General features: G+C 47.6%; 1 protein-coding gene across 1 annotated transcript in view; it reads right to left on the bottom strand.

Moving 5' to 3' along the window:
- Nucleotides 1–2,041: 2,041 nt before the first annotated feature.
- The window catches only part of IGDCC3 (immunoglobulin superfamily DCC subclass member 3), a 100,085-nt gene continuing 81,486 nt past the window's right edge, over nt 2,042–20,640 (bottom strand). The window contains exons 8-14 of the mRNA XM_063412752.1: nt 14,967–15,214; nt 14,261–14,425; nt 9,376–9,564; nt 9,062–9,166; nt 7,924–8,062; nt 7,500–7,707; nt 2,042–7,405 (exon numbers count right to left, since the gene is read on the bottom strand). Of these exons, the coding sequence (XP_063268822.1) occupies nt 7,241–7,405; nt 7,500–7,707; nt 7,924–8,062; nt 9,062–9,166; nt 9,376–9,564; nt 14,261–14,425; nt 14,967–15,214 (1,219 nt within the window). The 3' untranslated portion in view covers nt 2,042–7,240. The remainder of the gene's footprint in view (nt 7,406–7,499; nt 7,708–7,923; nt 8,063–9,061; nt 9,167–9,375; nt 9,565–14,260; nt 14,426–14,966; nt 15,215–20,640) is intronic.

The raw sequence follows: 20,640 nt of genomic DNA, 5'->3' as shown, positions 1-20,640 counted from the left end.
TACATCCAAAAAGCTGAAAAGCAGAAAATAATATCCAGGCTCCAGAGATAAGGCGAGCACCCAAGGGAAAAAGGACTCTGAAATATTCATGCAGCTGTAGATTGGATGGTGGAAATGGCCATTCCCAACGGCTGCGTTTAGGGACTGATGAATTTAGTTACTGTACCTTTATATTTATCGCTCAATAAACAAGACAAGCTCCTTTACGAGGCCGAGCAAGACTAATTTAGCTATTTTAGCACTAAGGAAATGGTTTTCTCGGCAAGGCGAGGGGTTGATAATTTTGTACGAAATTAGGAGACTTTTAATTTAGCCAGGGCAGTGAGCATTGGTGGGGTCTGAAGGTGCCGGGAGTAACAGGGCTGAGATGAGATCTGCGGATTAAATCCACCCTGGAGCAGTGGGGTTGGGGTGCTCACCTTGGGTTTTGGGGGACCCCACACTGAGAGACAGCAGAGTCTTTCCAAGCCACCTGCACCTGCTGATGAAGATGTTCTAGCTCTTGATTTTTAAGATGATTTTTGGAGGCTTAAGCTGTTCCTGTAAAGGTTTTACAGCAGCATGCTGGAATCAAGCGTGGCTCTGTAAAAGTGTCAGCAAATGAAGCGGTGATGCCCGAGTGGTATTAACGCCAAAATGACCTTTCCAATAGTTAGGGCTTTATGGGATATTATAAATTCTCCCTGTGTTGGCAGGGTTATAACTAGGACATTAGCAGTAACATCTTCTCCAGCGAAATCTGAGGCAGGAACGTCGTGTTTGGAGCTGAAAACACCCAACTTAGGTTTTTTTAGTGTTGCTATAGCTGAAGAGTTGATTTGAGACATTTCCAGCAGAAATTTGAATGCACGTGGTCAAAAGGAGATTGTTTCTATTAAAGATGAGTTTTGAGCACTCAAAGAGGGGTTTTTTAAGGGCTCTTAAGATTTCCAACAGTCCAAAATCAAAGTGATTTAAACGTATTGCTTGGGGGTTTTTATTTCCTTAGTTTCTAAGACTTCAGATTAATATTGTCAAACCTTTTTTTTATTGCCATGAAGGCAGGGAAAGTCCTTTTTAATGAAAGCCACAAGCTCTATACAATACCTTGCCTCTGCAGCTGCTATCTGCAGTACCAGATTTCACTGAACTTACATGAAAATCCCCCGAGTGAGCCCACTCTGATCTTTTTTTCACCTCTTGCATTGCCACTGGGAAATAAAATCAGTTTTTATGCTGGTATTTATTATGAAGTATATATTTAGACAATCCATGCTGCAATTTAGCAGTTCCGAGAGCTTCGGGGAGTTGTTTGAAGCGACTTTTCACTCACCTGCTTATTAAGCCCCTTTAGAAAGTGCTGCTGGGCTCAGTCACGCTCATTTATTCCCTGCAGCCTCTACTTTGCCTGTCCTTTGGCATCGAGGGCAGCAGCAGCAGCAGCAGCACATGGGACAGTGGCAGGAGGGTGGCTCACAGTTCACAGCCCGTTTTGGGGCAAGGATACACCTTAGAATCCCAGAATGGTCTGGATTGGAAGGGACCTTAACAATCATTCTGTTCTCACCTCTGCCATGGGCAGGAACACCTTCCACTATTCCAGAGTGCTCCAAGCCCTATTCAGCCTGGCCTTGGGCACTTCAGGGATGGGGCAGCCACAGCTCCTCTGGGCACGCTGTGCCAGAGCCTCCCCACCCTCACAAGTGCTGCCCCATTAGTGCTGCAGGCAGCGGCAAAAGCAGCTGCAATAGCTGAGCAGGAGCAGGATTAATTGGAAATTGATTTGCACTTCTAAGCACAGGTGTCACACTGTGACCCTGGAGGTCTCATCTCACCCAGCTCCCAAAGAGCCCCCACGCTCCAGCAGGACTCTGCTGATGGCTTAGCTGGAGTTTTATGAGCAAAGCATCAAAAACCCCTCAGCCCTTAAATGCTGAATTTTGGAAACTGCTCTTTGGGACGAGCCACATTCATCGCCATCCACTTGAAGTGGTACTGCCCCAAGTTGCCCTGAACAATCCCCACAGCCCTGCATGTGAAAAGAAAAGCCCCACAAAGGCTCATTTATTCTAGTTTTATTTTTCTTGTACAAGTAGCCACAGGCTAAAATCTAAACAGAGCAAACTACAAAAAACCTGGGTTTTATTTTATTATTATTTTTTTTAATACAGAGCTAACAATCGTGGGATCAGTGGGATTTCAATATCAAGACAGTTCAAAATAAGAAAGGTAGAAAATAAACAGTAGAAAAGTGCTTTGCAATTTGGGTTTTTAGTATTACTCCTAACAGTTGATTCCCAAAAAGGACTGGGACAAAGGTTTAGCATTGGTTTTATTATGACTTTCTTACAGACGTAAAGATATTGCAAGTTTGAATGATGGAAATAGGATCAAAGTACAAATCCCTCTTTGCTTTTTAAGTCAGACCCTGATCCAAAGCCCCGTGAAATCAGGTTTGTCCCTGACTCACTGGGCTTCACACCAGCCCCGTCCCTTCTTCCCACACGATGTCATAGCCCAGCTCTGCCCTTGGAGTAAAGCTGGAGCCATTTCCCTGATTCCCAGTGTTCCAGCGGGTTTCAGTGCCATGGCCCTGTGCCAGCAGCTCTTTCAGCTGGGGGTGCTGGTGCTTCACTCGTCCCCATTTCCCCACCCGCAGCTCCAGCCCAGGCACCTTCCTTTTCCTTTCCCTTTTTTTAATTTGGCGGGTGAGGGAAATAAATGAGCCAGCATCAAGTTGCTCGATGGGATCTGTAACCTGCCTGCTCTGGTGTGCACAGGGAGGGATAGATTTCCACACACTGTTTGCACAGATGAAGTGAGGAACTTCCCCCATTTGTTTTCATAAGCTTTTAATTTCCTTTTTTTTAACCAATTTTCCCAGACTTAAGTGCTGTCAGAGGGGGCTCAGACACCGCACTGATCCCCCCTGAAATGCCATGGGATGGTTATTCCAGAGGAACGCCCCCAAAGGCAGCAAAACTCTTCCCTTCACTATCCAGAGGCAACAACACTTCATAGCTTCTCTCCTCTTTTGTTACCAACTTAAAACCTACAGTCCCTTGGTATAATTTTGTGTGAAAGCTTTAAAATTCCCAAACTGGTCCAGCACTTGAATATATCAGCACCTTTATAAAATAAGGAAGAAGAAAGATAATGGTAGACAAATAAATACCTGAATTCAACAGTGTGAAAATACCCTGTCACAGTATAAAACTATTCCCTGTTCAACTAAAGACAATGTGGATACTATCCCTGAGGAAGCAGCCATCTCTGGTTAACTTGAGATCTCCAAGAATAAGTTGTGGCCATTATGGGTTACCAAAAAAAAAAAAAGCTTTTGGATATTTGTTCCTTCCTATAATTTCATCTCACCACAGCCAGAAAATAAGAGGGTTTTTGGGATCAGCTGAGAAAAGGCAACGGGTTGAATTATCATAATTATTTGAAAAATACTATAGGATGAGATTCCTACCCCAAACATGGGCAGTTTCCAGTGGTTTGCACTGGATCCAACATCTGCCCATCATCCAGTGGTTTTATTTCTGGGTAGAACTGATTCCTCCCATCAGGAAAAAGTATGGGGGGGAAAGGAATAAGAAACCTGGCAAGCTGTTCCTTAGATGTTGTGGTGTGTAAAGGAGTGTGAAGGGAGTGCTGCCCCTTGGCTGGCAGGTGGGCGCTGATGGTGAAAGGCGCTGGGAACCACGCTGGGACTGTCTGGCTGCCTCAGCCTCTGGTCTGGGGACATCAAATGATGCCTCGACCCCTTTCCTGTGGCACAGCCCCACATCTGCAACACACGGGGACCTGCTGTCCCAAATAGAATGCGTCTACCCGAGTACAACTTGTCTACTTGAGTACAATTGTGCCCCAAACACAGAATAAAATTCCATCAGTTTCCTTCAAAATCAGGGCAGCAGTTTGGATGAATGAAGGACAGACTGTCTGCCCAATGAAACCAAACACAAGCTCATTTTAAATTATTTTTTCTTTCTCATTTCACAGACTAAGGGCTAGATGTATGCTAGATTATGTTTTCCCAAGTTTTGGTTGGGACAGCTTTGCCTCCAGCCCTGTTCAAGCACTGCAGTACAGCGAGTGGGGCTGTTACATGTCACTTTTCCAGCTTTGCAGCAGCTAGAGGCACAAAGCCAATATATAATTTCGAGTGGGTTTTTTTGCTCAGTTTGGTGGATTTAGATTATTTAGGGAAGACCATGGATCCTCATGGATCACCAGACTACAGCCTCATCCCTTCAGGGATTGAGCTGCCACAACCGTCTGTGTTAGGTCCCAATGGTACGAATTGACAACAGCGGAAAAGAAACCCCAAAAAAGAGGAAAAGCTAAACATCTAAAAAATAGTCTTTAAAGATTTACATCCATCTTCAACCATCTCAAACCAACACAGAATCTGCATTGGTTTAAGCCACCATGTTTCTGCATAATTAAAAAAACAATAAAAGAAAAAAACCTCTACTCTTGACATACTATTGTATTCCAACTAGTCAAATGGCACAGCATTTCCCTTTAATAAAAGGAAGTAGTGACAAATACTTGTTACTATTACAATATCACAATAATATGATATTAAATTAATAGCATGTTCACAGCTCCAGGAAGTCTGAGCTGAACACTACTCTAGGTTCTGTGTTCACTTTGGCAACGGTACTTATTCAATGTGAACGGCGGCGTTACACAGACAAAAAAAACAATAAAAAGAAAAACTCGGCTGGAGTGGGAGTGGGATGGCAGGAGAGGATTGGGTTTTCTTTGAGATGAGGTTATAACTCGAGCTGTTTGGTGTCTTCTCCTCCCTCCTGCCTTCCCCTAACCCTGGCATCCTCTGGCTCTTGTGATGGGATGGGCTGTGCTATTGGTCTCACACAGCAGTGTCCCCCCACAGTCCCTTCCCAGGCTGTCTCCAGGTCCAGCATCACAGGTGTGAGCAGGGATGGTCTGACAGGCCATTTAGCCTCTTTGGTGGGGTGGGGAGAGGCTGTTTGGAGGTGTTAATGCCAGAATTTAACCCTTTGCATCTTTTCTGTTCTACAGATGTCTACAGGAGGAGGAATTTTAATGGAAGAGGGCTAGGAACACCAAGCCTGAACAGCTCCTTGCTCTCGAGGTTGGTGCCATTACATCTGTTTGGGCCAAGTTGGTGATGTGGAAGGACAGCGTCCTGCTCCCAGGTAACTCTGCCCAGCACCGGGACACAGCTCAGAGAAGAGGCATTTGCTCAGCCTCCTGTATATTGTACTATTTACACAGCCATTGGTTGCATCCCATTGCAGCTGGGCAGGTGATGGGGGTGCTTTTGACACAAGGGACTCTCACACTGGTACCATTTAAAAAAATACAATTAATACTTTTTTAAAACTTAAACTCATTTCCTTTCCTGATTCCTTTCACTGTCCTTGTAAATACAGCAACATTTGATTTACCACCACCTACACAAAGTGATCAAACCTTCACATTTGCCTGGATTTAACCACCTTACACAGCAGGGAAAGGGCTGCCCTCTGGCACCAGCTGGCACCTGGTGTCCCTATCCCCCGTGTGTGCCCCCATCTCACCCATGGGCAATGCTGGTCACACACTGACTCACAAGGCTGCACCACACCAGGACAACACAACCTCCACAGTGTCAGGTCGGTGGTTGATCTCTGGAGGGGACAAACCCTATCTTTGGTGTCAGGAGCTCCTCTGCCCACCCCGGGCATGGGGAAAGGGCAGCTTTGACAGCCCCCAGCATCCTCCTTGCTTTGTCCCTCCCAGGGAACTGAGCCCTTTTTGGCTCTGCTCATCCTTTGGACGTTCTCCTGTGGCTGGAAAGGCGCTGGAGGAGCTGGGGTCAGCTCAGTAGAGTCTCAAGGGGTTCTGGAAGTGCTCTATTGGGATTTCTCCATGCAGGGTGGGCTTTAGGACAAGCCAGTGATGTCCAGATTCCTACCTCTCAAGGGTGTGTTGTGCTGCTCATGCCAGCACACACCATAGATCATCCTGCTGGGAATCAGCCTTGGGGAGCAGCACAGTGATGGGGCAGAAGGGTGCCTGGCCCCAGCACTGGCATCTGAGCACCCCATCCCTTCAAACCCAGGATTGACCAAATCAGCCCTGGAAAGGCAGTGGTGTCGGGGTGCCACAGGGCATGGTGCTGCTTGTCTGTGACAGCCCAACCATCTTTAAAGTAAAAAACCACAACACGAATCTCCGCCACACAAAATCACACCGGAGCCCCCAAAAGTAAAGCTCATAACACCAGTGAAGCATCGTGCTTCATGTGGGGCTGGGTGGGAGAGGCAGGAATTGGGAGAGAGGGGAGGACAAACACACACACACACACACACACACACACACACGAGTTTCTCTCACTCTTGAGGTAGAACATTGCTTTCAAAGGTTTGGAAGTGCTTTACATGGGAACAACGACAAGGAAGCCACCAGGGTGGCGGGTACAGAGCGTGACTGCTGAGGTAGGACCATGCTTGTACTGACCAAGTGCTACACTACTTGTTTGTTTGAACACGAAGGAAGACGCAGGTATTTCTGCTTCCCAGAAGACATTCATTCCGGTTGAGGTAGGTTCTGAGTTCACTCGGGTTGTTTGTCCAAGTCTTTCAGTAGCCCTCAGGCATCCTTTGACACACACACACTTTTTTTTTTTTTACTTTTTTTTTTCATATTATTCATAGTCAATCAGCAAAAAAAGTATCCTGAGAAATAGCGAAAGTGTACGAAATCATCAAATCCACGGAGAGACAGTCTTCCTGGGCCTCGATTTTTGGAGTCAAGTTAGAAGGATTTTTCCAAATCCAGTCTTCTGGAAATAAAAAATAGATCCAAAAAGTAGTCCTAAAGCTGCTGATCAGGAAAAAGTCTGGGATGCCAAGAGATGAGGCCTCCACCATATCCCCAGTCTGTCAGAGACTGGAGAATTTCCAAACTCTGCCAAGGAGTCTGTTACATAGCAGCTGTGGGGAAAATCCATTGTGACCACTCTCCAGAGAGCCGTCATCAAAAGAAACACATTGAGAGGCTCGAGAGAGGTCAGTAAGATAGACTTCACAGAGTTTCCAAAAGGCTGTATACATATATATATTTATATATATATATATAAAAATAAAGCAAAACAAAAAAATAACAATCAGACCGTAGAAATCTTCAATTGACCTGAGATTGACAACTCGTAAAGACATCACCAGCCGCGGGTTTGGTTTCTGGTAACTTCTACAAGAGGCTTTGAGTCTTGGCAGTTTTATCCTTCATTGGCAGGACTGTGGTCGGGAGCCAGAGCAGCAGGACTGCTGCCATGGGGGTTTTTTGGGAGGGGGTCTGGCTGTTCCTCAATGATGCTGAACTCATCCAGAGGGAGTGTGGAGATCTGGGTTTCGTCGTGGGAGGCTGACAGGCTTTGAGCCGACTGGAGAGAGAGAGAGAAGGGGACAATGCAGTGACAGTGACAGTGACAGCTCCCTGATCCACAGCCAGGTGTGCTCCCATCCTGTTGGACTTACCGTTATTCCCTTTTCCTGCTGCTCCTGGGACGGGGATGCTGGGAATAACCTCTCCAGCTCGTTCATATCCAGCTGCTTTCCGTTCAAGTCCCGGTCGTCCCTGTCCCTACGAGTGGCCCCGTTCAGGACAAGACCTGTGGCACTCCGCTGGCTTCGGGGGATCTGAGGGGTTGACAGCTGTTCCTGCACATTTTTGCACATCAGCAGCCTGAAAAATAAAGTTTGGAGCCTGAGAATAGAGAGGTGGTTCATCCTCTGTTCCTTCCCCCAGGCTGGCATCTGCCTTATCCCTGTGCTACATTCCTTCATCCTTCAATCCATCCTATCAAGTCCAACATTGCACTGGGGATGTGAGACTCAGGTGGGCACACCCACAGTACCAGGGACCATTGCCTCTTGTGAGCAGTGGCATGAGCATCCCTACCTTCCTCGGTACCCAAACATAAGGAAGAGGATGCAGAATATGATGCACGTGATGCCAATGTGGATCCCGATGATGATGCCAGTCGTGGAGGTTTTATTGTTCTGCTCATCCTTCATGCAGTCACAGGGAGGATTCAGCACTGCCAGGAAAAGGAGGAGAGGTCAGTGGTGCTACTCTTCTATTGCTCCTCTGGCTTTTGGGGAGCCCAGAGCCAAGGTCAGAGCCTTGGACAGTGCTGGGAGCTGTGTACAGGAAGAAGAGAACCACACGGGAAGCAGGGGTTTGCTGCCTGCCTCTGCACCTCCCTTGCCCCCAGCACCCCAGGAAAGGAGACACAGCAAGCACAGGACTGGAATATCTGTACTGAGCCAGCCTCATTACCTGGTTACTGTCACTAGACACAATTAATGAAAAAACCCACTCTGATGCTAATTTTTGCAATACCACATGCTCGGGAGGTAAGAGGCAGCCACCACACCAGAGCAGGCTGAAACCTGATGGAGTAGACAGATGCCAATGAGATTAGTATTTACTCCAGCACAGACAGAAGAGTAATAACTATCTCTTGAAGATATTCCCACCGGAGGTTTAAAAAGCTTCCAAGAGCAGCAGGATATTTTTTACACATAGATGAATATGAAAGGTGTGATCAGTTAAGAGATTCCCTCTAGAGGTTTCCCCTTTGCTGCTGCACAATACAGGGCTCAGGCTCTGCAGCCATTTCTCTTTCCAAAGCCACACGTCCTCCCTTTTGACCAGTGAAGGTCAAAATATCCGGGAGAGCTGCAGGAGAGCTCCAGGAGAACAGAGATGCTCAGTGCACCACATCTCACCTGGGGATGGCAGCTGGTACCTTATGTATGGGGGTTGTTCATGTTCATGGCCTCACCTCTGTCTGAAGCTTACAGAACAAACCTGGCATGTGCAAAACATTTGGGTTGTCTTCTCCCTATTGGTAAAAAAGCCATCCAGGTGCTCCCAGCCCTGCAGAGTTTGCCTCAGCATTAAAATAAATAAATGAGTGGCTGAAGGTGAGATGAGGGTAGTGCCACAGAGGGCACACAGGATGCGTTTGGCCTCATCACCTTCCTGCAGAGCTGTTTCCCAAAGCAGCACTGAGACTCAGGTCCCATCTCACCTGTCCTCTCCACAGTTTCCCTCAGGGACACAAAGCGGACAGTGGAGTTTCCGTCCCCGTGCTGGTTGTAGGCGAGGAGCTTGACTTCGTACACCACCGACGCATCTGCCCGGGGGGACACAAGAGGGACAGTTCAGGTGTAACCATGAGCCTTATCTCCCCCAGTGATGCTTATCTGGGAAAAGAACATCTTACCAAATACACAAAAGATGCTGCAAACAAGTGCCTGTTGCTGGGAATGCCCCCACAAAAGCTGGGGGGGTTTTCATGACAGGGTGGGGAGGGGACATGGGTCAAGGTGTCACCATACTCACCCAGGTGGGTAATGTTGTAGGCTGTGACATTGCTGGCCAGGAGCACTGGACCTGTGTACTGGGAGAGGTGGACTTTGCGGTAATACAGCTTGAAGCCTTCATGCTGGCCCAGTTTGATGGAGGGCTCCCACGTCGCCTGCACAGTGGTGCTGTTAATGACTTTAATAAAGAGGGATGGCATGGCTGGGACTGAAACAGAGAGAGAAAGACAGTGGGTTGCATGTGCTTTTTCAGTCTGCGTGATGAGAAATTCCCCAGCCGCCTTGCCCTGCAGTCACTGCACCAAAGAATGTGTCAGCTGAGCTGAGAAAAATCTGAGAAGACCAGAATCTGGTTTAACAGCTTTAAACTTCTTCAGGGAGCTGCAGGAGTATGCAAGAGTTGCTTCTGCTCAGATCAGTAAGCAGAAGCTACTTTTACACTTTGGCTGCAATATGATGCTCAGTCTGGCTGGGTCAGGGCAGGAATGCAGCGACTTTGGCAATGCGTTCTCAAATTCCAATTTTTTGCCCTTACCCTGAGGCACAGACCTTTCCTCCTCCCCTGGGAAGAAGGAACCAGAAGGGATGGAGCTGAAGATATCCATCTTAAAAGTGTGCTAGGTACCTGCACTGGCTTGCAGGGAGCTTGCTCTCCTCATCAGTTTTAGGAGGGAGATTTGTGACTGTGCTGGGGACTCAGGACAGAACTGGGCCATCTTCATCAACAGCCCTAAACAGCTGAGCAGCCTGAGCTCCCTGCACAGCTCTGGCTGGCATGTTTTGGGAGGCAGGCACTTACCTGACCTGAGGGGCACACAAGGGGTTAGCTGGGAAGATGTCCCTGCTGCTGATTCAAAGTCCACCAGGAACTTGTGGACTTGACATGCTCCAGTCAATGCCCCAAACCCCTGCCCTTATTCTTGGGGTGTGCTGCAGAGGGTGTCAGACCATTCCCTCTCCAGGTTCCCAAAAAGCTACCTGGTCCCATCTTGCCCCATCAGTCTGCCTTGAGAGGCAAAGATCTGCAAATCAAAGCCAATTTTCTTGTGATATCTGTGTTTTCCAAAGCTGGCTCTGCCACAAGCCCAGCCTTGTGCCCTGGGCAGCACTGGGGCACACAGTCCATGTTTCCCCCTCCCTCCCTTTCTCCTACACTGATGACACCATTACCAGATGTGTCTCAGCAGGACACTTCACTGATGATTTTTTCTCATTTCCACAAAGCACCCCCAGGCTAAACTCTCCCATCAGTTCCCCAACCTTTGGCACCATCCAGAAGGTGCAAAGCATGAGGTGCTGCAGGCTCTGCTCCAGCACCAGCACCTGGAGGGAGAAGGGTTTTTGTGCACCAGGCACCAAGCTCAGCTCACCCCACAGCAAAATCATCCAGCAGAACAGCTCTACTTATCCAGCAACTTCCAGGCTTTGAGGTGGAGCTATTTTTCCAATCCCACATGATTACAAACTCAGCACTTCCCACATGTAAGGCTTTGCTGGCCTTGCACTGGACCAGAGCTGCTTTCTGGCTTGTTTCTCCCCAAAGGGTCTCTAAGGATGAGCAGTGCAAACCTGGCCTTTGGCAGAGAGTTCAGCACAACCATTAGTGAGCAATGGGGAAAAGCAGATGAAACGTGGCCATGTCAGTCTAAGACTGATGAGAGCTAAAAAGGGCATTTCCTCAATTCAGCAGTAAAACTGTACAGCACAACCATCTGCCTTTTCCCAGGTACTGAGAGCTCAAGCTTTCCCATGAGGAGATTTGGAGGAAGGATGGATGCCTCTCCAGCTGAGCAGGAGGGTCTGGACAATCCTGTCTCTTCCCAAAGTGATGCTCTCCTTCAGGCTGCAGGGGCTTTGCTTGATGTCCTCTGAATAAGCCCATGGACTGACTGCCACATATCTCCACGTGGATTCAGGAGGAAAGACCCAGTGTTCTGGGTCACATTAATGAGATCTCATCCTGCCTAAGTGCTGCCAATAGGGAAAAATGGACTGAAGTATTCCTTCTTGATGGGATTTATTCTATTTATGTGCATTTCATTGCTGCGAAGGCTGAACTTAACAATTCCTGGGTGCAAAACACAGAGTAAATTCTATTTATATCAGAATGTGCCATTCCTCCCAAGGCTGCGTATTTTTGCAATCCAATTAAATACTCCTTTTTTCTTACTCTCCCAATTCCCTCCAGGGCAAAATCCCCACTCTGAGAAGTTGGACCCTTGCTTAAAGCATCACTTTTCCAGCCACGGGTGAAAACACCATAGAAAAGGAAATTATCACATTATCCCATGGACAAAGAAACACTGATATGGGCCATCCTGATTTGTGAAGAGTTGGCTTTATTTTATGGTTGCAGAGCCTTACATTTAATAAAAACCACAAGAATATCTCTCCTTCAAAATATGGAATATACTGTATTTATTCAAACTTTGAGTATATGTATATATATATGTATAATACTGATTATAGGTATATGCACTCTCAGAATGCACGTGCTGTTTATAAAGTGATTACACAAATAAGTGTATACAATGGAATATATCTGTCTGTGTGTAAATATATGTACACACACCAGCAGATAGGTGCTTCACAGAAGTATATATTAGACATAATATGGAGCTAATATAAGTGAGGCATCTCCCTCATGCTAGGGGCTGGGATACTTGTTTTCCTCTTCCGTGCTGTTTGGAATTTTCCCCAGGTCATTTCAACTTTCTTCTTGAAGGCGTCTTTAGCCGAAGATGACTAAAGGAACAGTCTTCATCCTAGAGAAATGTCAAAAAGTCCTGGAGAAAACCCTAAAAAGCATTAAAAGACAAGAACAAGGAGTGTGTGCTGCTTAATGAAGCAGAGAGCGTTTGAGATTTAAAATACCACGGCATTTGTGAGATGGCGTAAAGGAGAACGACAGGGAGGAGGCAGGAGGGCCTTCCCAGAGAGCGAGGTTTATGGAGGAGGACAAGATTCACTCAAGTCCCTTCTCTACAGCATCTTCCCTTCTACATTCCACCCAAAATTAACACTTTTACAAAGGAAGGAGCACCGTGTTGCTAGAAAGCATCAGAGGCTTCAGCCAAGCACGCTCTCAGCGTATTGCTAGCCCTGAGAAGCTGATGGCCCCAAGCCAAAAGTAACCCTGCTCCTCTGTTTTCTGAGGAGTATTTCATATTCCTGCTCCAAACAATACCAGCATAACTTGGTCACTCAGACCAGTCTCCAGCTGGCAGCATTTCTGCTGCCCTGGCTACAGTTGAGCTGTCCCTGGCTGCCGGATATGACATCTTGGAAAATCCATCCTTTTCTGAGGCTGGTAGCACAGATCCAGGGGCTCCCCGAGCTCAGGGGGGATGCAGCTCTCCTGTGCATGTTGGGAGGGCACAGGGTGAAACAGCCTGGCCATGAGAAGAGACAAATCTGCAGTGAAACCTGCATTTGGTGACAAAAGCCACCGGGCCCTGGCTCTCTGAGCCACTCTCTCCTCTATGAGCAGAAGGCAACAGACACCCGAGTGAAGCAAAGCGAACAAATGAAGCCAGAACTGGGGCTTTTAAATATCTTTTTACCTTCCTAAAAGGCAGGCACAGGCTGGGGTTGAGTGATCTGAACCAAGCCAGCTTGTCCATCCAGGACAGGGAGCTAATTCCTGAAGCTTTGTTACACAGGACAAGCCTTTTTTAAAGGATAGCAGGACAGAGAAACTTTAAAACTTCAGAGAGCCAGGAAATTTATGATCCTGTTACCAGATACCTAACTATTCCTGTCGTGATTGAAGGTAATAATGACAAAAAGTTTTCTCTCACTTGACCTGGACTTCTGCAGAGGCACCCAGCTCTGTAGAGCATGGCTGGCTTGTAGCTCCTGGGGCTGAACTCAGAGCATCGGGTCAAGGAGTTTCAAGCTTTGCCTTGGCCCATCCTTCTCCCTCTAAATTGGAAGGAAAAACAAACTCCAAGGGTGACTGATTCCCTGCAGAGTACCAAGGAAAATAAACTTGCAGAGCAACAACCCAGCAGGCGAGGATTTACTGGTGTTTTTGCTTTAATTCTGTAATAAATATCTGCAAGGGCTGAGAACAGAATGAGAACTGGATCCCCCACCTGGAATTCAAGAGACTTACGTTTGATCCTAAATAACATCCTCACACCCAAGGCCCTCTCCATTGGAAATTTATAATTACTGAGTGTTCATGAGAATGATTCCTAAGAAATTAGTCTCCATATCTGAGACAACCAAGGTTTCAGAAATAGATGAGTCTCCAGGAAAACATTCTTCCAGTTCTGACTATCACACCAGGGCTGTGGTTTCTACCTGGTACCTGTGTGCAAGGGTCCTATATTACAACATCCACTCTCTAACTGGTGGCCAAAAAAACTGAAAAAAAAAAAAAAGCCTTAGAGATCACCCTAACTTCCCACTGAAACAGAAAGCTGCTCCAGGGCTGAGATTTTTAGGTCAGGACAGCTCAGCTCTAGTGTGATTTGCCTCGGATAGAGCAGAAAATAATAAAATCTTTATAAGTGTGGCACTTATCAAGTAAGAGCTGTGAGTACCAGAGCTGCTGGAAGATGATGAGATGCTGCTTGAGCAGGAAGTCTGCATTTAGCAAGGAGTTTAGAAACAGCCCAGAGCAGCTGCAATGCACGAGGCCAGGCAGGTTTGCACTCACCCCCTGCTACAACATCAGCTGGGAGAGGCGATGCTGTGTTTAATCAGTCAACCCCCCTGCAACGATACAAGTGAGTTTTACACAATGTCCCAGAGTACGAGGAGCAGCAGGAACAAGGAGCAGCAACACCACAGGCTGCAGTGCCACGGCGCTGCGGGGCGGGGTCGGGGCGAGCGGCGCTGCTGCTACACACAGCGGGCGACAGCGTCTGAGGGTCCCTGCGCAAAGCGCTCCTTACCTTCCCCCAGCGTGCTCACCACCGTCACTTCTGAGGCTTTGCTGGCACCCCGCGAGGTGTAAGCCTTTATATAAAAGCTGTAGCTGGTCGAGGGCTCCAGATCAGTCACTAGCTGCTGGAAGGTGCTCTTGCTAACAGCCTCCTGGTACTCCATCTCGACGGGATCTGAAATGCAAAGGGAGAGAGATTTGAGCAGTGTTAGGCTTTGCAAGAGGTGAAGAGAATAAACAGATGTTTCAAGCAGTAGTTTTGGTCCCTGGGGTGGATATATACCTGCTCACACATTACTGCTTACATTTCAAGGCTGTTGAAATTGTAATGTTGGGACAGGGCTTTGAGCAACCTGATCTTGTGGAAGATGTTCCTGCTTGTGGCAGGGGTTGGAACTGGATTATCCTTAAGGCTCCTTCCAACACAAACCATTCTGTGATTCTCTGATTCTGTGATTTCCGAATGCTTTGCCAGAGAGCTACATGGGCAGCAAAATTTGACTATGCGGCTTCATCCTCTGCACCCTTTTGATATTTACAATGGTATATTTAGTATTTGCAGGTATTTACAGTGTATTTACAGCCTCATCCTTGCCTTTCAGAAACTGGGAGGTGATGGAAAACACTGATGGCAGCATGGACCGCTATAGTGCAGATGTGGTTGCTAAATTATGGGAAGGCTGAGGGTGCTCTGGGCAGTGGGTGCAGCATCGTACCTGCAGCTTTCCGGATGTGCAGCACATAGCCGATGATCTCCTTGGTGTTCTGCAGGGGCTTTTCCCAGGACACCTGGATGGTGGTTGCAGAGACAGTCTCTGCCCTGACGCCCTGAGGAGGGCTGGGCAGCCCATCAGCCCACAGCACGGTGAGGCGGGCGCTGGCCTGCGTGGAGCCCGCGCTGTTCTCGGCCAGGCACTGGTAGATGGCTTCATCGGCCTGGTTGATCCCGTAGATGGAGAGAGTGCTGTGTGGGGACATGAGAGGGACAAGCATCACACTGACTGCCATGGTCCCATGGCAGGGCATCCCATGGCCTGTTTCCACAGAAAGCTTTTAGAAAGCTGTGACTGGTGCTTTTGGGGAGGGAAAAGTTCAGGAGGTGGATGTGTCATTCCCTGGAACCCATGACTGAGCAGATTATCTGTCTCTACCTGTGGATATTGTGGTTCAAGTACAGCCAGAGGTGGACACAGGGTGGGACAGGGACCAGCAGGATCTGAAGGTGTGGATTCAGGAAGATCCCAGCCACATCACAGAGCCAGCTCTGTGGCAAGTGCATCCACACATCCAAAACAGTTTTAACTGGCTTAGCTCCAGTACACACCAGTGAGACCCATCCAGGCACTGCACATGGCTGCTAAGCCAAGTCTAATCAAACACAGCCAGAAAGCCCTCTGGTGATACTCTAATTGCATTATAGCACATTAGAGCTGTCTTAGGGTAACACTGGGATTAGCTGATTTATCCAGCAGGGTTACAGCCTCAGCTTCTGCTTCTGCACTTCCAGAAACACCATCACCATAAGCCAAAAGCAAAAGCTTCTAAGTCACAGGCTTTGTCTGCAGAACCTCTGAGTGTATTTTTGATGCTGGTGCATCAAAGCTTGCTGCCTTCCAGGGAAACAACCAGAACAGTTCTTCCAGCCTGCTCTTGGGGGCTTCCATGTAAGGTTTAGATCTGTTTTCACCATCCAAGAAAGGACAGGCCCTGGGTATCCTGGAAAACATCCCTAAAGCAGAGGGAAAAGTCACCCGTGTACAGCCTCCCAACTGAGCATATTCTTAAGCATGGTGCCCATCTCTGCACATGGACAACCAGAGTCCTTGTACGTGTGCCCACATGAACTGGAGGCCCTTTCTGCACTGCAGGACCCTCCAGCAATGGCTGTGGACAACTGGAGCAAGTGCAGGGCCAGCTCAAAGGTTGTACCACCCAATATCTTTAAAACAACACCAGTGAACACTGACTCAGAAGTAATTGTGTGCCACATTAGCTCTGTATTGCTGTTTGAATGTGCAAAGCAGCTTTTCTTAATAACATCGGCTCACAAACAGGGACCCATCAATGAAAGCTCCACTCAAAGCCAAGCCAGGAACAACATGATTCAATGTGAATCCATCAGACACAAGGCCTAATAAATAAATAAATAAAAAGTGTATCTTCCTTCTAAGGCATGGGATGGTCACTGTCACCACTGGGTACAGCTCTGAGCTGGAGCTGGAAAGGCAGATTTGACACTGGAGATGTTTTTTACCCAACTCTTAGGCAGCAGCTCAGGTTAAGGTAAAATCTGCCTACAGTGCCTTTGGTCCTGGGAGGGTGTTCTCACACACAGGACATCCTTGGGAAAATTTCAGAAGCTCACATGAGCTTTATCTTACTTTTCTGTAAGAAATGACCCAAACCTAATGAAATCCACATCCACTACTTGCTTCTAAGGAGAAACAAATTACTTTCTTCTCCTGCAGTGAATTCTAGGAGGACCTGGAACTTGACTGCACATGAGTAAATACCAAGCATCCCTGCTGATGCAGGGGGCACTTCAAGGCTTTTTGGGAATCACAATCAAAGCTGCCTTTTATGTAAATGAAAAATTGAACATTGGAAGTGAAAATGATAAATAACCTGCCACTGCCTGCCTGTATGTCAGAACAAATGCTTCTTCTAATTGCAGCAAAATATTGGCCTTCCTATATTAAAATTTATTATTGCTGTTGATTTAACATTCCTATTTCTGCCTTGCAAATTATCGGGGGCCATGGTGAGTGAGCAAATGTTTAACAGTCATCTATTTATGTCCTGTGCCTTTGTTTCCTTGGAAACATTGTAAATGGAATATCAAATGTGATGGTTTCAGCTGATATGGTGATTTTCAAGAATCAGCCCTAAGCTCCTCTCATAGCCACGGGCTCAACGTATCTGATTAAATGGAAGGAGAAAGGCAGAGCTGGGAGAGGGCGCAGGGAGGAAGGAGCCGATGTGTGGCTCAGCTGTGTCAACAAGGGCTGACTCCTGTGAGGACAGATGGCAGAAGGCAGGATTACGCCATCTGAGAGCTGCACTCCCAGCCCTGCACAAAGCAGATGTGTGGAAGGAGCAGCAGCAGCACTTCTTCTGCCCCGTCAATGAAGGGATTATTTCCATGTGGCTGCTGTGCATCTGGGCACCCAGAGCAGCCAGGCAGGGCTGGCACATGGGTCAAGAGCAGCCTTAAGCTTCCCAAGCACAAAGCAGGTCTGGCCCAAGGAGTACTTAGGCTCTGCTGCCTCCAGGTGCATTTACTTGCTTTGCTTAGAGAGGGGAAAAGATGTGGAGGAAGGAAGAGAGGAGCTAGGCTGAAAAGCAGTACAAGGAGCCTGATGGCAGTGCTGTGATTCTGGAGCCAAAGACTTCTCTCTCCTGGGAGGATTTGGGAATGAGCAAAGCTGCTCATGTGGGACACAGATGATGTGCAGGATGCCAGCGGTCCTGGAAGGATGGCACTTAGCCACTGGGACCTGGGGCTGAGCAGAGTCTCTGCACAGTCAAGTCAAAAGAAATAAATACAGTATTTTCTGCAAAGTTGGCATGGCACATAGCTGGAAACTTGCTTCAGGCTTCAGAAAGTTCCTTTTCATTGAGATTTCCTTACTGTGTTTGGATGTGCTGTGCTGTGCAATGAGAGTCTTGGCTTACCTCGAGCCCATGGTACCTAGAATGATACGCAGGCAATGGGACACTAAATCAGCTGGAATTTTGGCTATGAGAGCATGGAGAAGCTGGTGAAAAGAATGCTCAGCATCTAAACACCAGCTCCATGAGAATCAACTCCCAGCATGTGGAGGATGCAGTGCAGCAGGGCCAGTGTTCGGTCCCAGGTTTTGCTGCTTTTTGTCTTTTTTTTTTTTTTAAAGAAAGCTCAAACAAAAGGAAAATCTGTAGTTGCCGAGTGAGAAGTCGCAGAGCATCCCTGTGCATCAACCATCTGAAATATGCAGTGTCCTTTTATTTCTTCCCGTCAACACAAAAAAAATCTGTCACTTTGGGACATCTGCTGCTGGAAAACTTTCCCGTGAGTGCCAGACTGGCAGCGCCGCAAGCACGTCAGACGAGGCGAGATGCCAGAAGGGTTTCTGCTGGTCACCAGAGCCGCTCGGCGAGCTGAGGGCTCCATCACATCCCCACACAATGCCCTGACAGGCATTGATGGAAGTGGGGAGAGGAGCCGCTGCAGATTCACACCCGGCTGAGCTGAAACGAGAGGCCTCCGCCGCTCGAGAGCCGCAGTATTCCCAAGCTGTCTTCCCAGTTCATAGGCAATCAGGATGACTGATCTGCCTTGGGTCAGGGGTCCAGGCCGGTGACCGGAGATCGGCTTTCCAAAGGCTCCTCTGAAAAAGTCTGTGAACTGAAGGAAGCCTCTTCATCGATTCAGCAGCACAAAGAAGAGGGGCCCATCTGGGAGGGCATCAGCCTGCACGCGCACAGGCGCACAAAGGAGGGAGTGTGATGAAATTAATGCAGAGAGCGGGCTGTGGCTAGCAGGGACAGCATTCTGAGTGCCAGCAGATACAGAAAGTCACCAGGGCCACATTTAGATGCCCCATCCCTGCTCTGGCTCTGTTTGTCATGGCCTGTGCTGTGCTGCACTGAATGATCTGTTCCTGGCCTGCTGGCCAGTGCCGTGCTGGGAAGGAGCCTTTGCTCCCAGCTTTGCAGAAGTGCCCTTTATTCTGAAGGTTGCCTCATATAGCCTGAAATTAGGTGCAAAGCTTGAAAAGTGACACTCAGCAAAAGCTACTGGAAGGGAGACCAGAGCCTGTATTTGTAGGACTGCAAATGCAGACACCAGAGCTCTCTGCTGCTAAATGGGATATTCCCCAAACTTTTTCCCAAGCAAGCAGCACAGATACTGGAGAAGAAAAGGACCCAGCCTAATTTAGGGGAGACTAATTTTAGGCTGTACCACTATGGGCTCAGTCCTGCCTCGAAGCCTCCAGTGTAAGGACCATTCTCTGCTGATGGATTTTGCTGTGTGCAACAGTTGGAACAAACACTTAAACTCCTGACTCGATGCACTTCAAGAGCAGCTCAGTGGAGCAGCACACAGAGAAATTACACAGACAACTTGGTAGCAAAATAATCACAGGCACATGAGAAGGAGAGACTGATGCCTGTTGCCATTGGCTGATCCGGGGCTGCTGCAGGTCCTTTTTGTGGGATATGGCTGTGTGATCCCAGCACAGGATCCCTGCTTGGTGCAGGGATCACGCTGATTCCCCAGTGCTTAGAGGGCTTTGTGCGTGCGTGCAGAGATCCTCCTTGCAAAGGCCATTTCCATGTGTCTTCCAAAGTCAAACCCATAAATTATGCTTAAATCAGGAGCAGCGGGTTCACATCCCCATCCTCCACATACTTATTTGTCACGCTTCTGGGAACTGAAATATGATTTGCTAGAGAGCACCCTTCCCTCAATCACAACCATCTTCAAATTCACAGCATAAGGAACTGCAGGCTTGCCTGTCCTCCCTTATATGGTCCCAAACCGTACAAATTGAAGTGTTTGTGGGGAGTGAGCTCCATGAAGGGATGTACAAACCCATCTGCGCCTTTCCACATCCAGCTAATGTAGAGTTTACAGAAAAAAGCCACCCTGTGAATGACAGGCTCTGGTTTCCCTGGGTTTGGTACCAGAAGGGCTGTCTGGTCTCAAGTGCTGGGATGTTTGTGCTTGAAGGCCCCTCTCTGTTTCTGCACTGGAATTTAACAGCATGAGAAGTGCAAGAAGAGCAAAGTTGTCCTGATGTTTATTTACGAAGGAATATTTCCCCTGATAAACCTTGAACATTCATGGCCCTGAAGTGAGACATTTCCAAGCACTAAAACCAAGTGCAAACCAGTGAGGAAGAATTTACAAAGGTCACCAAGCAGAGCGAATGCCACCTGAGCCCAAATTCTAACAAAGCCTTTTTCCGGTAGAACAAATGAAGTCCCTTAATTACAATTTGTAAATATAATCTTCTTGGAAAATCAATATTTAGAGAGCCTGCCTTTTCTGAAGAAGCTGGCCTTTGTTCCTTGCTATTATGGCAATATAAACTCCATAGTGTGATACACTTCCAGGCTGAAAATTACACCCCTGAACCTGATTGGGTCAAAAGAAGAAAAGCAATAAACCTTTCACAGTGGTAATTTAGGGACTATTTCATGCTTCCTTGTAAATTTTGAAGTAATAACCTAGAAACAGAATTTTATACAAGCCCATTTTACACAAGCCAAATTTGGCCAGTAACCACACCTTCCTCCTGCAGCAGTATTCCACTTCTGGGATGAGCTGGTGATGCCAGGTGAGAATTTTGCTAGAAATTCCCTTAATACCTCTCAGGCATTTGGATCATGATTGATCAGAAT

This window comes from Prinia subflava, chromosome 15 (genome assembly GCF_021018805.1).
Source record: "Prinia subflava isolate CZ2003 ecotype Zambia chromosome 15, Cam_Psub_1.2, whole genome shotgun sequence".
In the NCBI taxonomy this organism is placed as follows: domain Eukaryota; kingdom Metazoa; phylum Chordata; class Aves; order Passeriformes; family Cisticolidae; genus Prinia; species Prinia subflava.
This window is presented reverse-complemented; position numbering and strand designations above follow the sequence as displayed.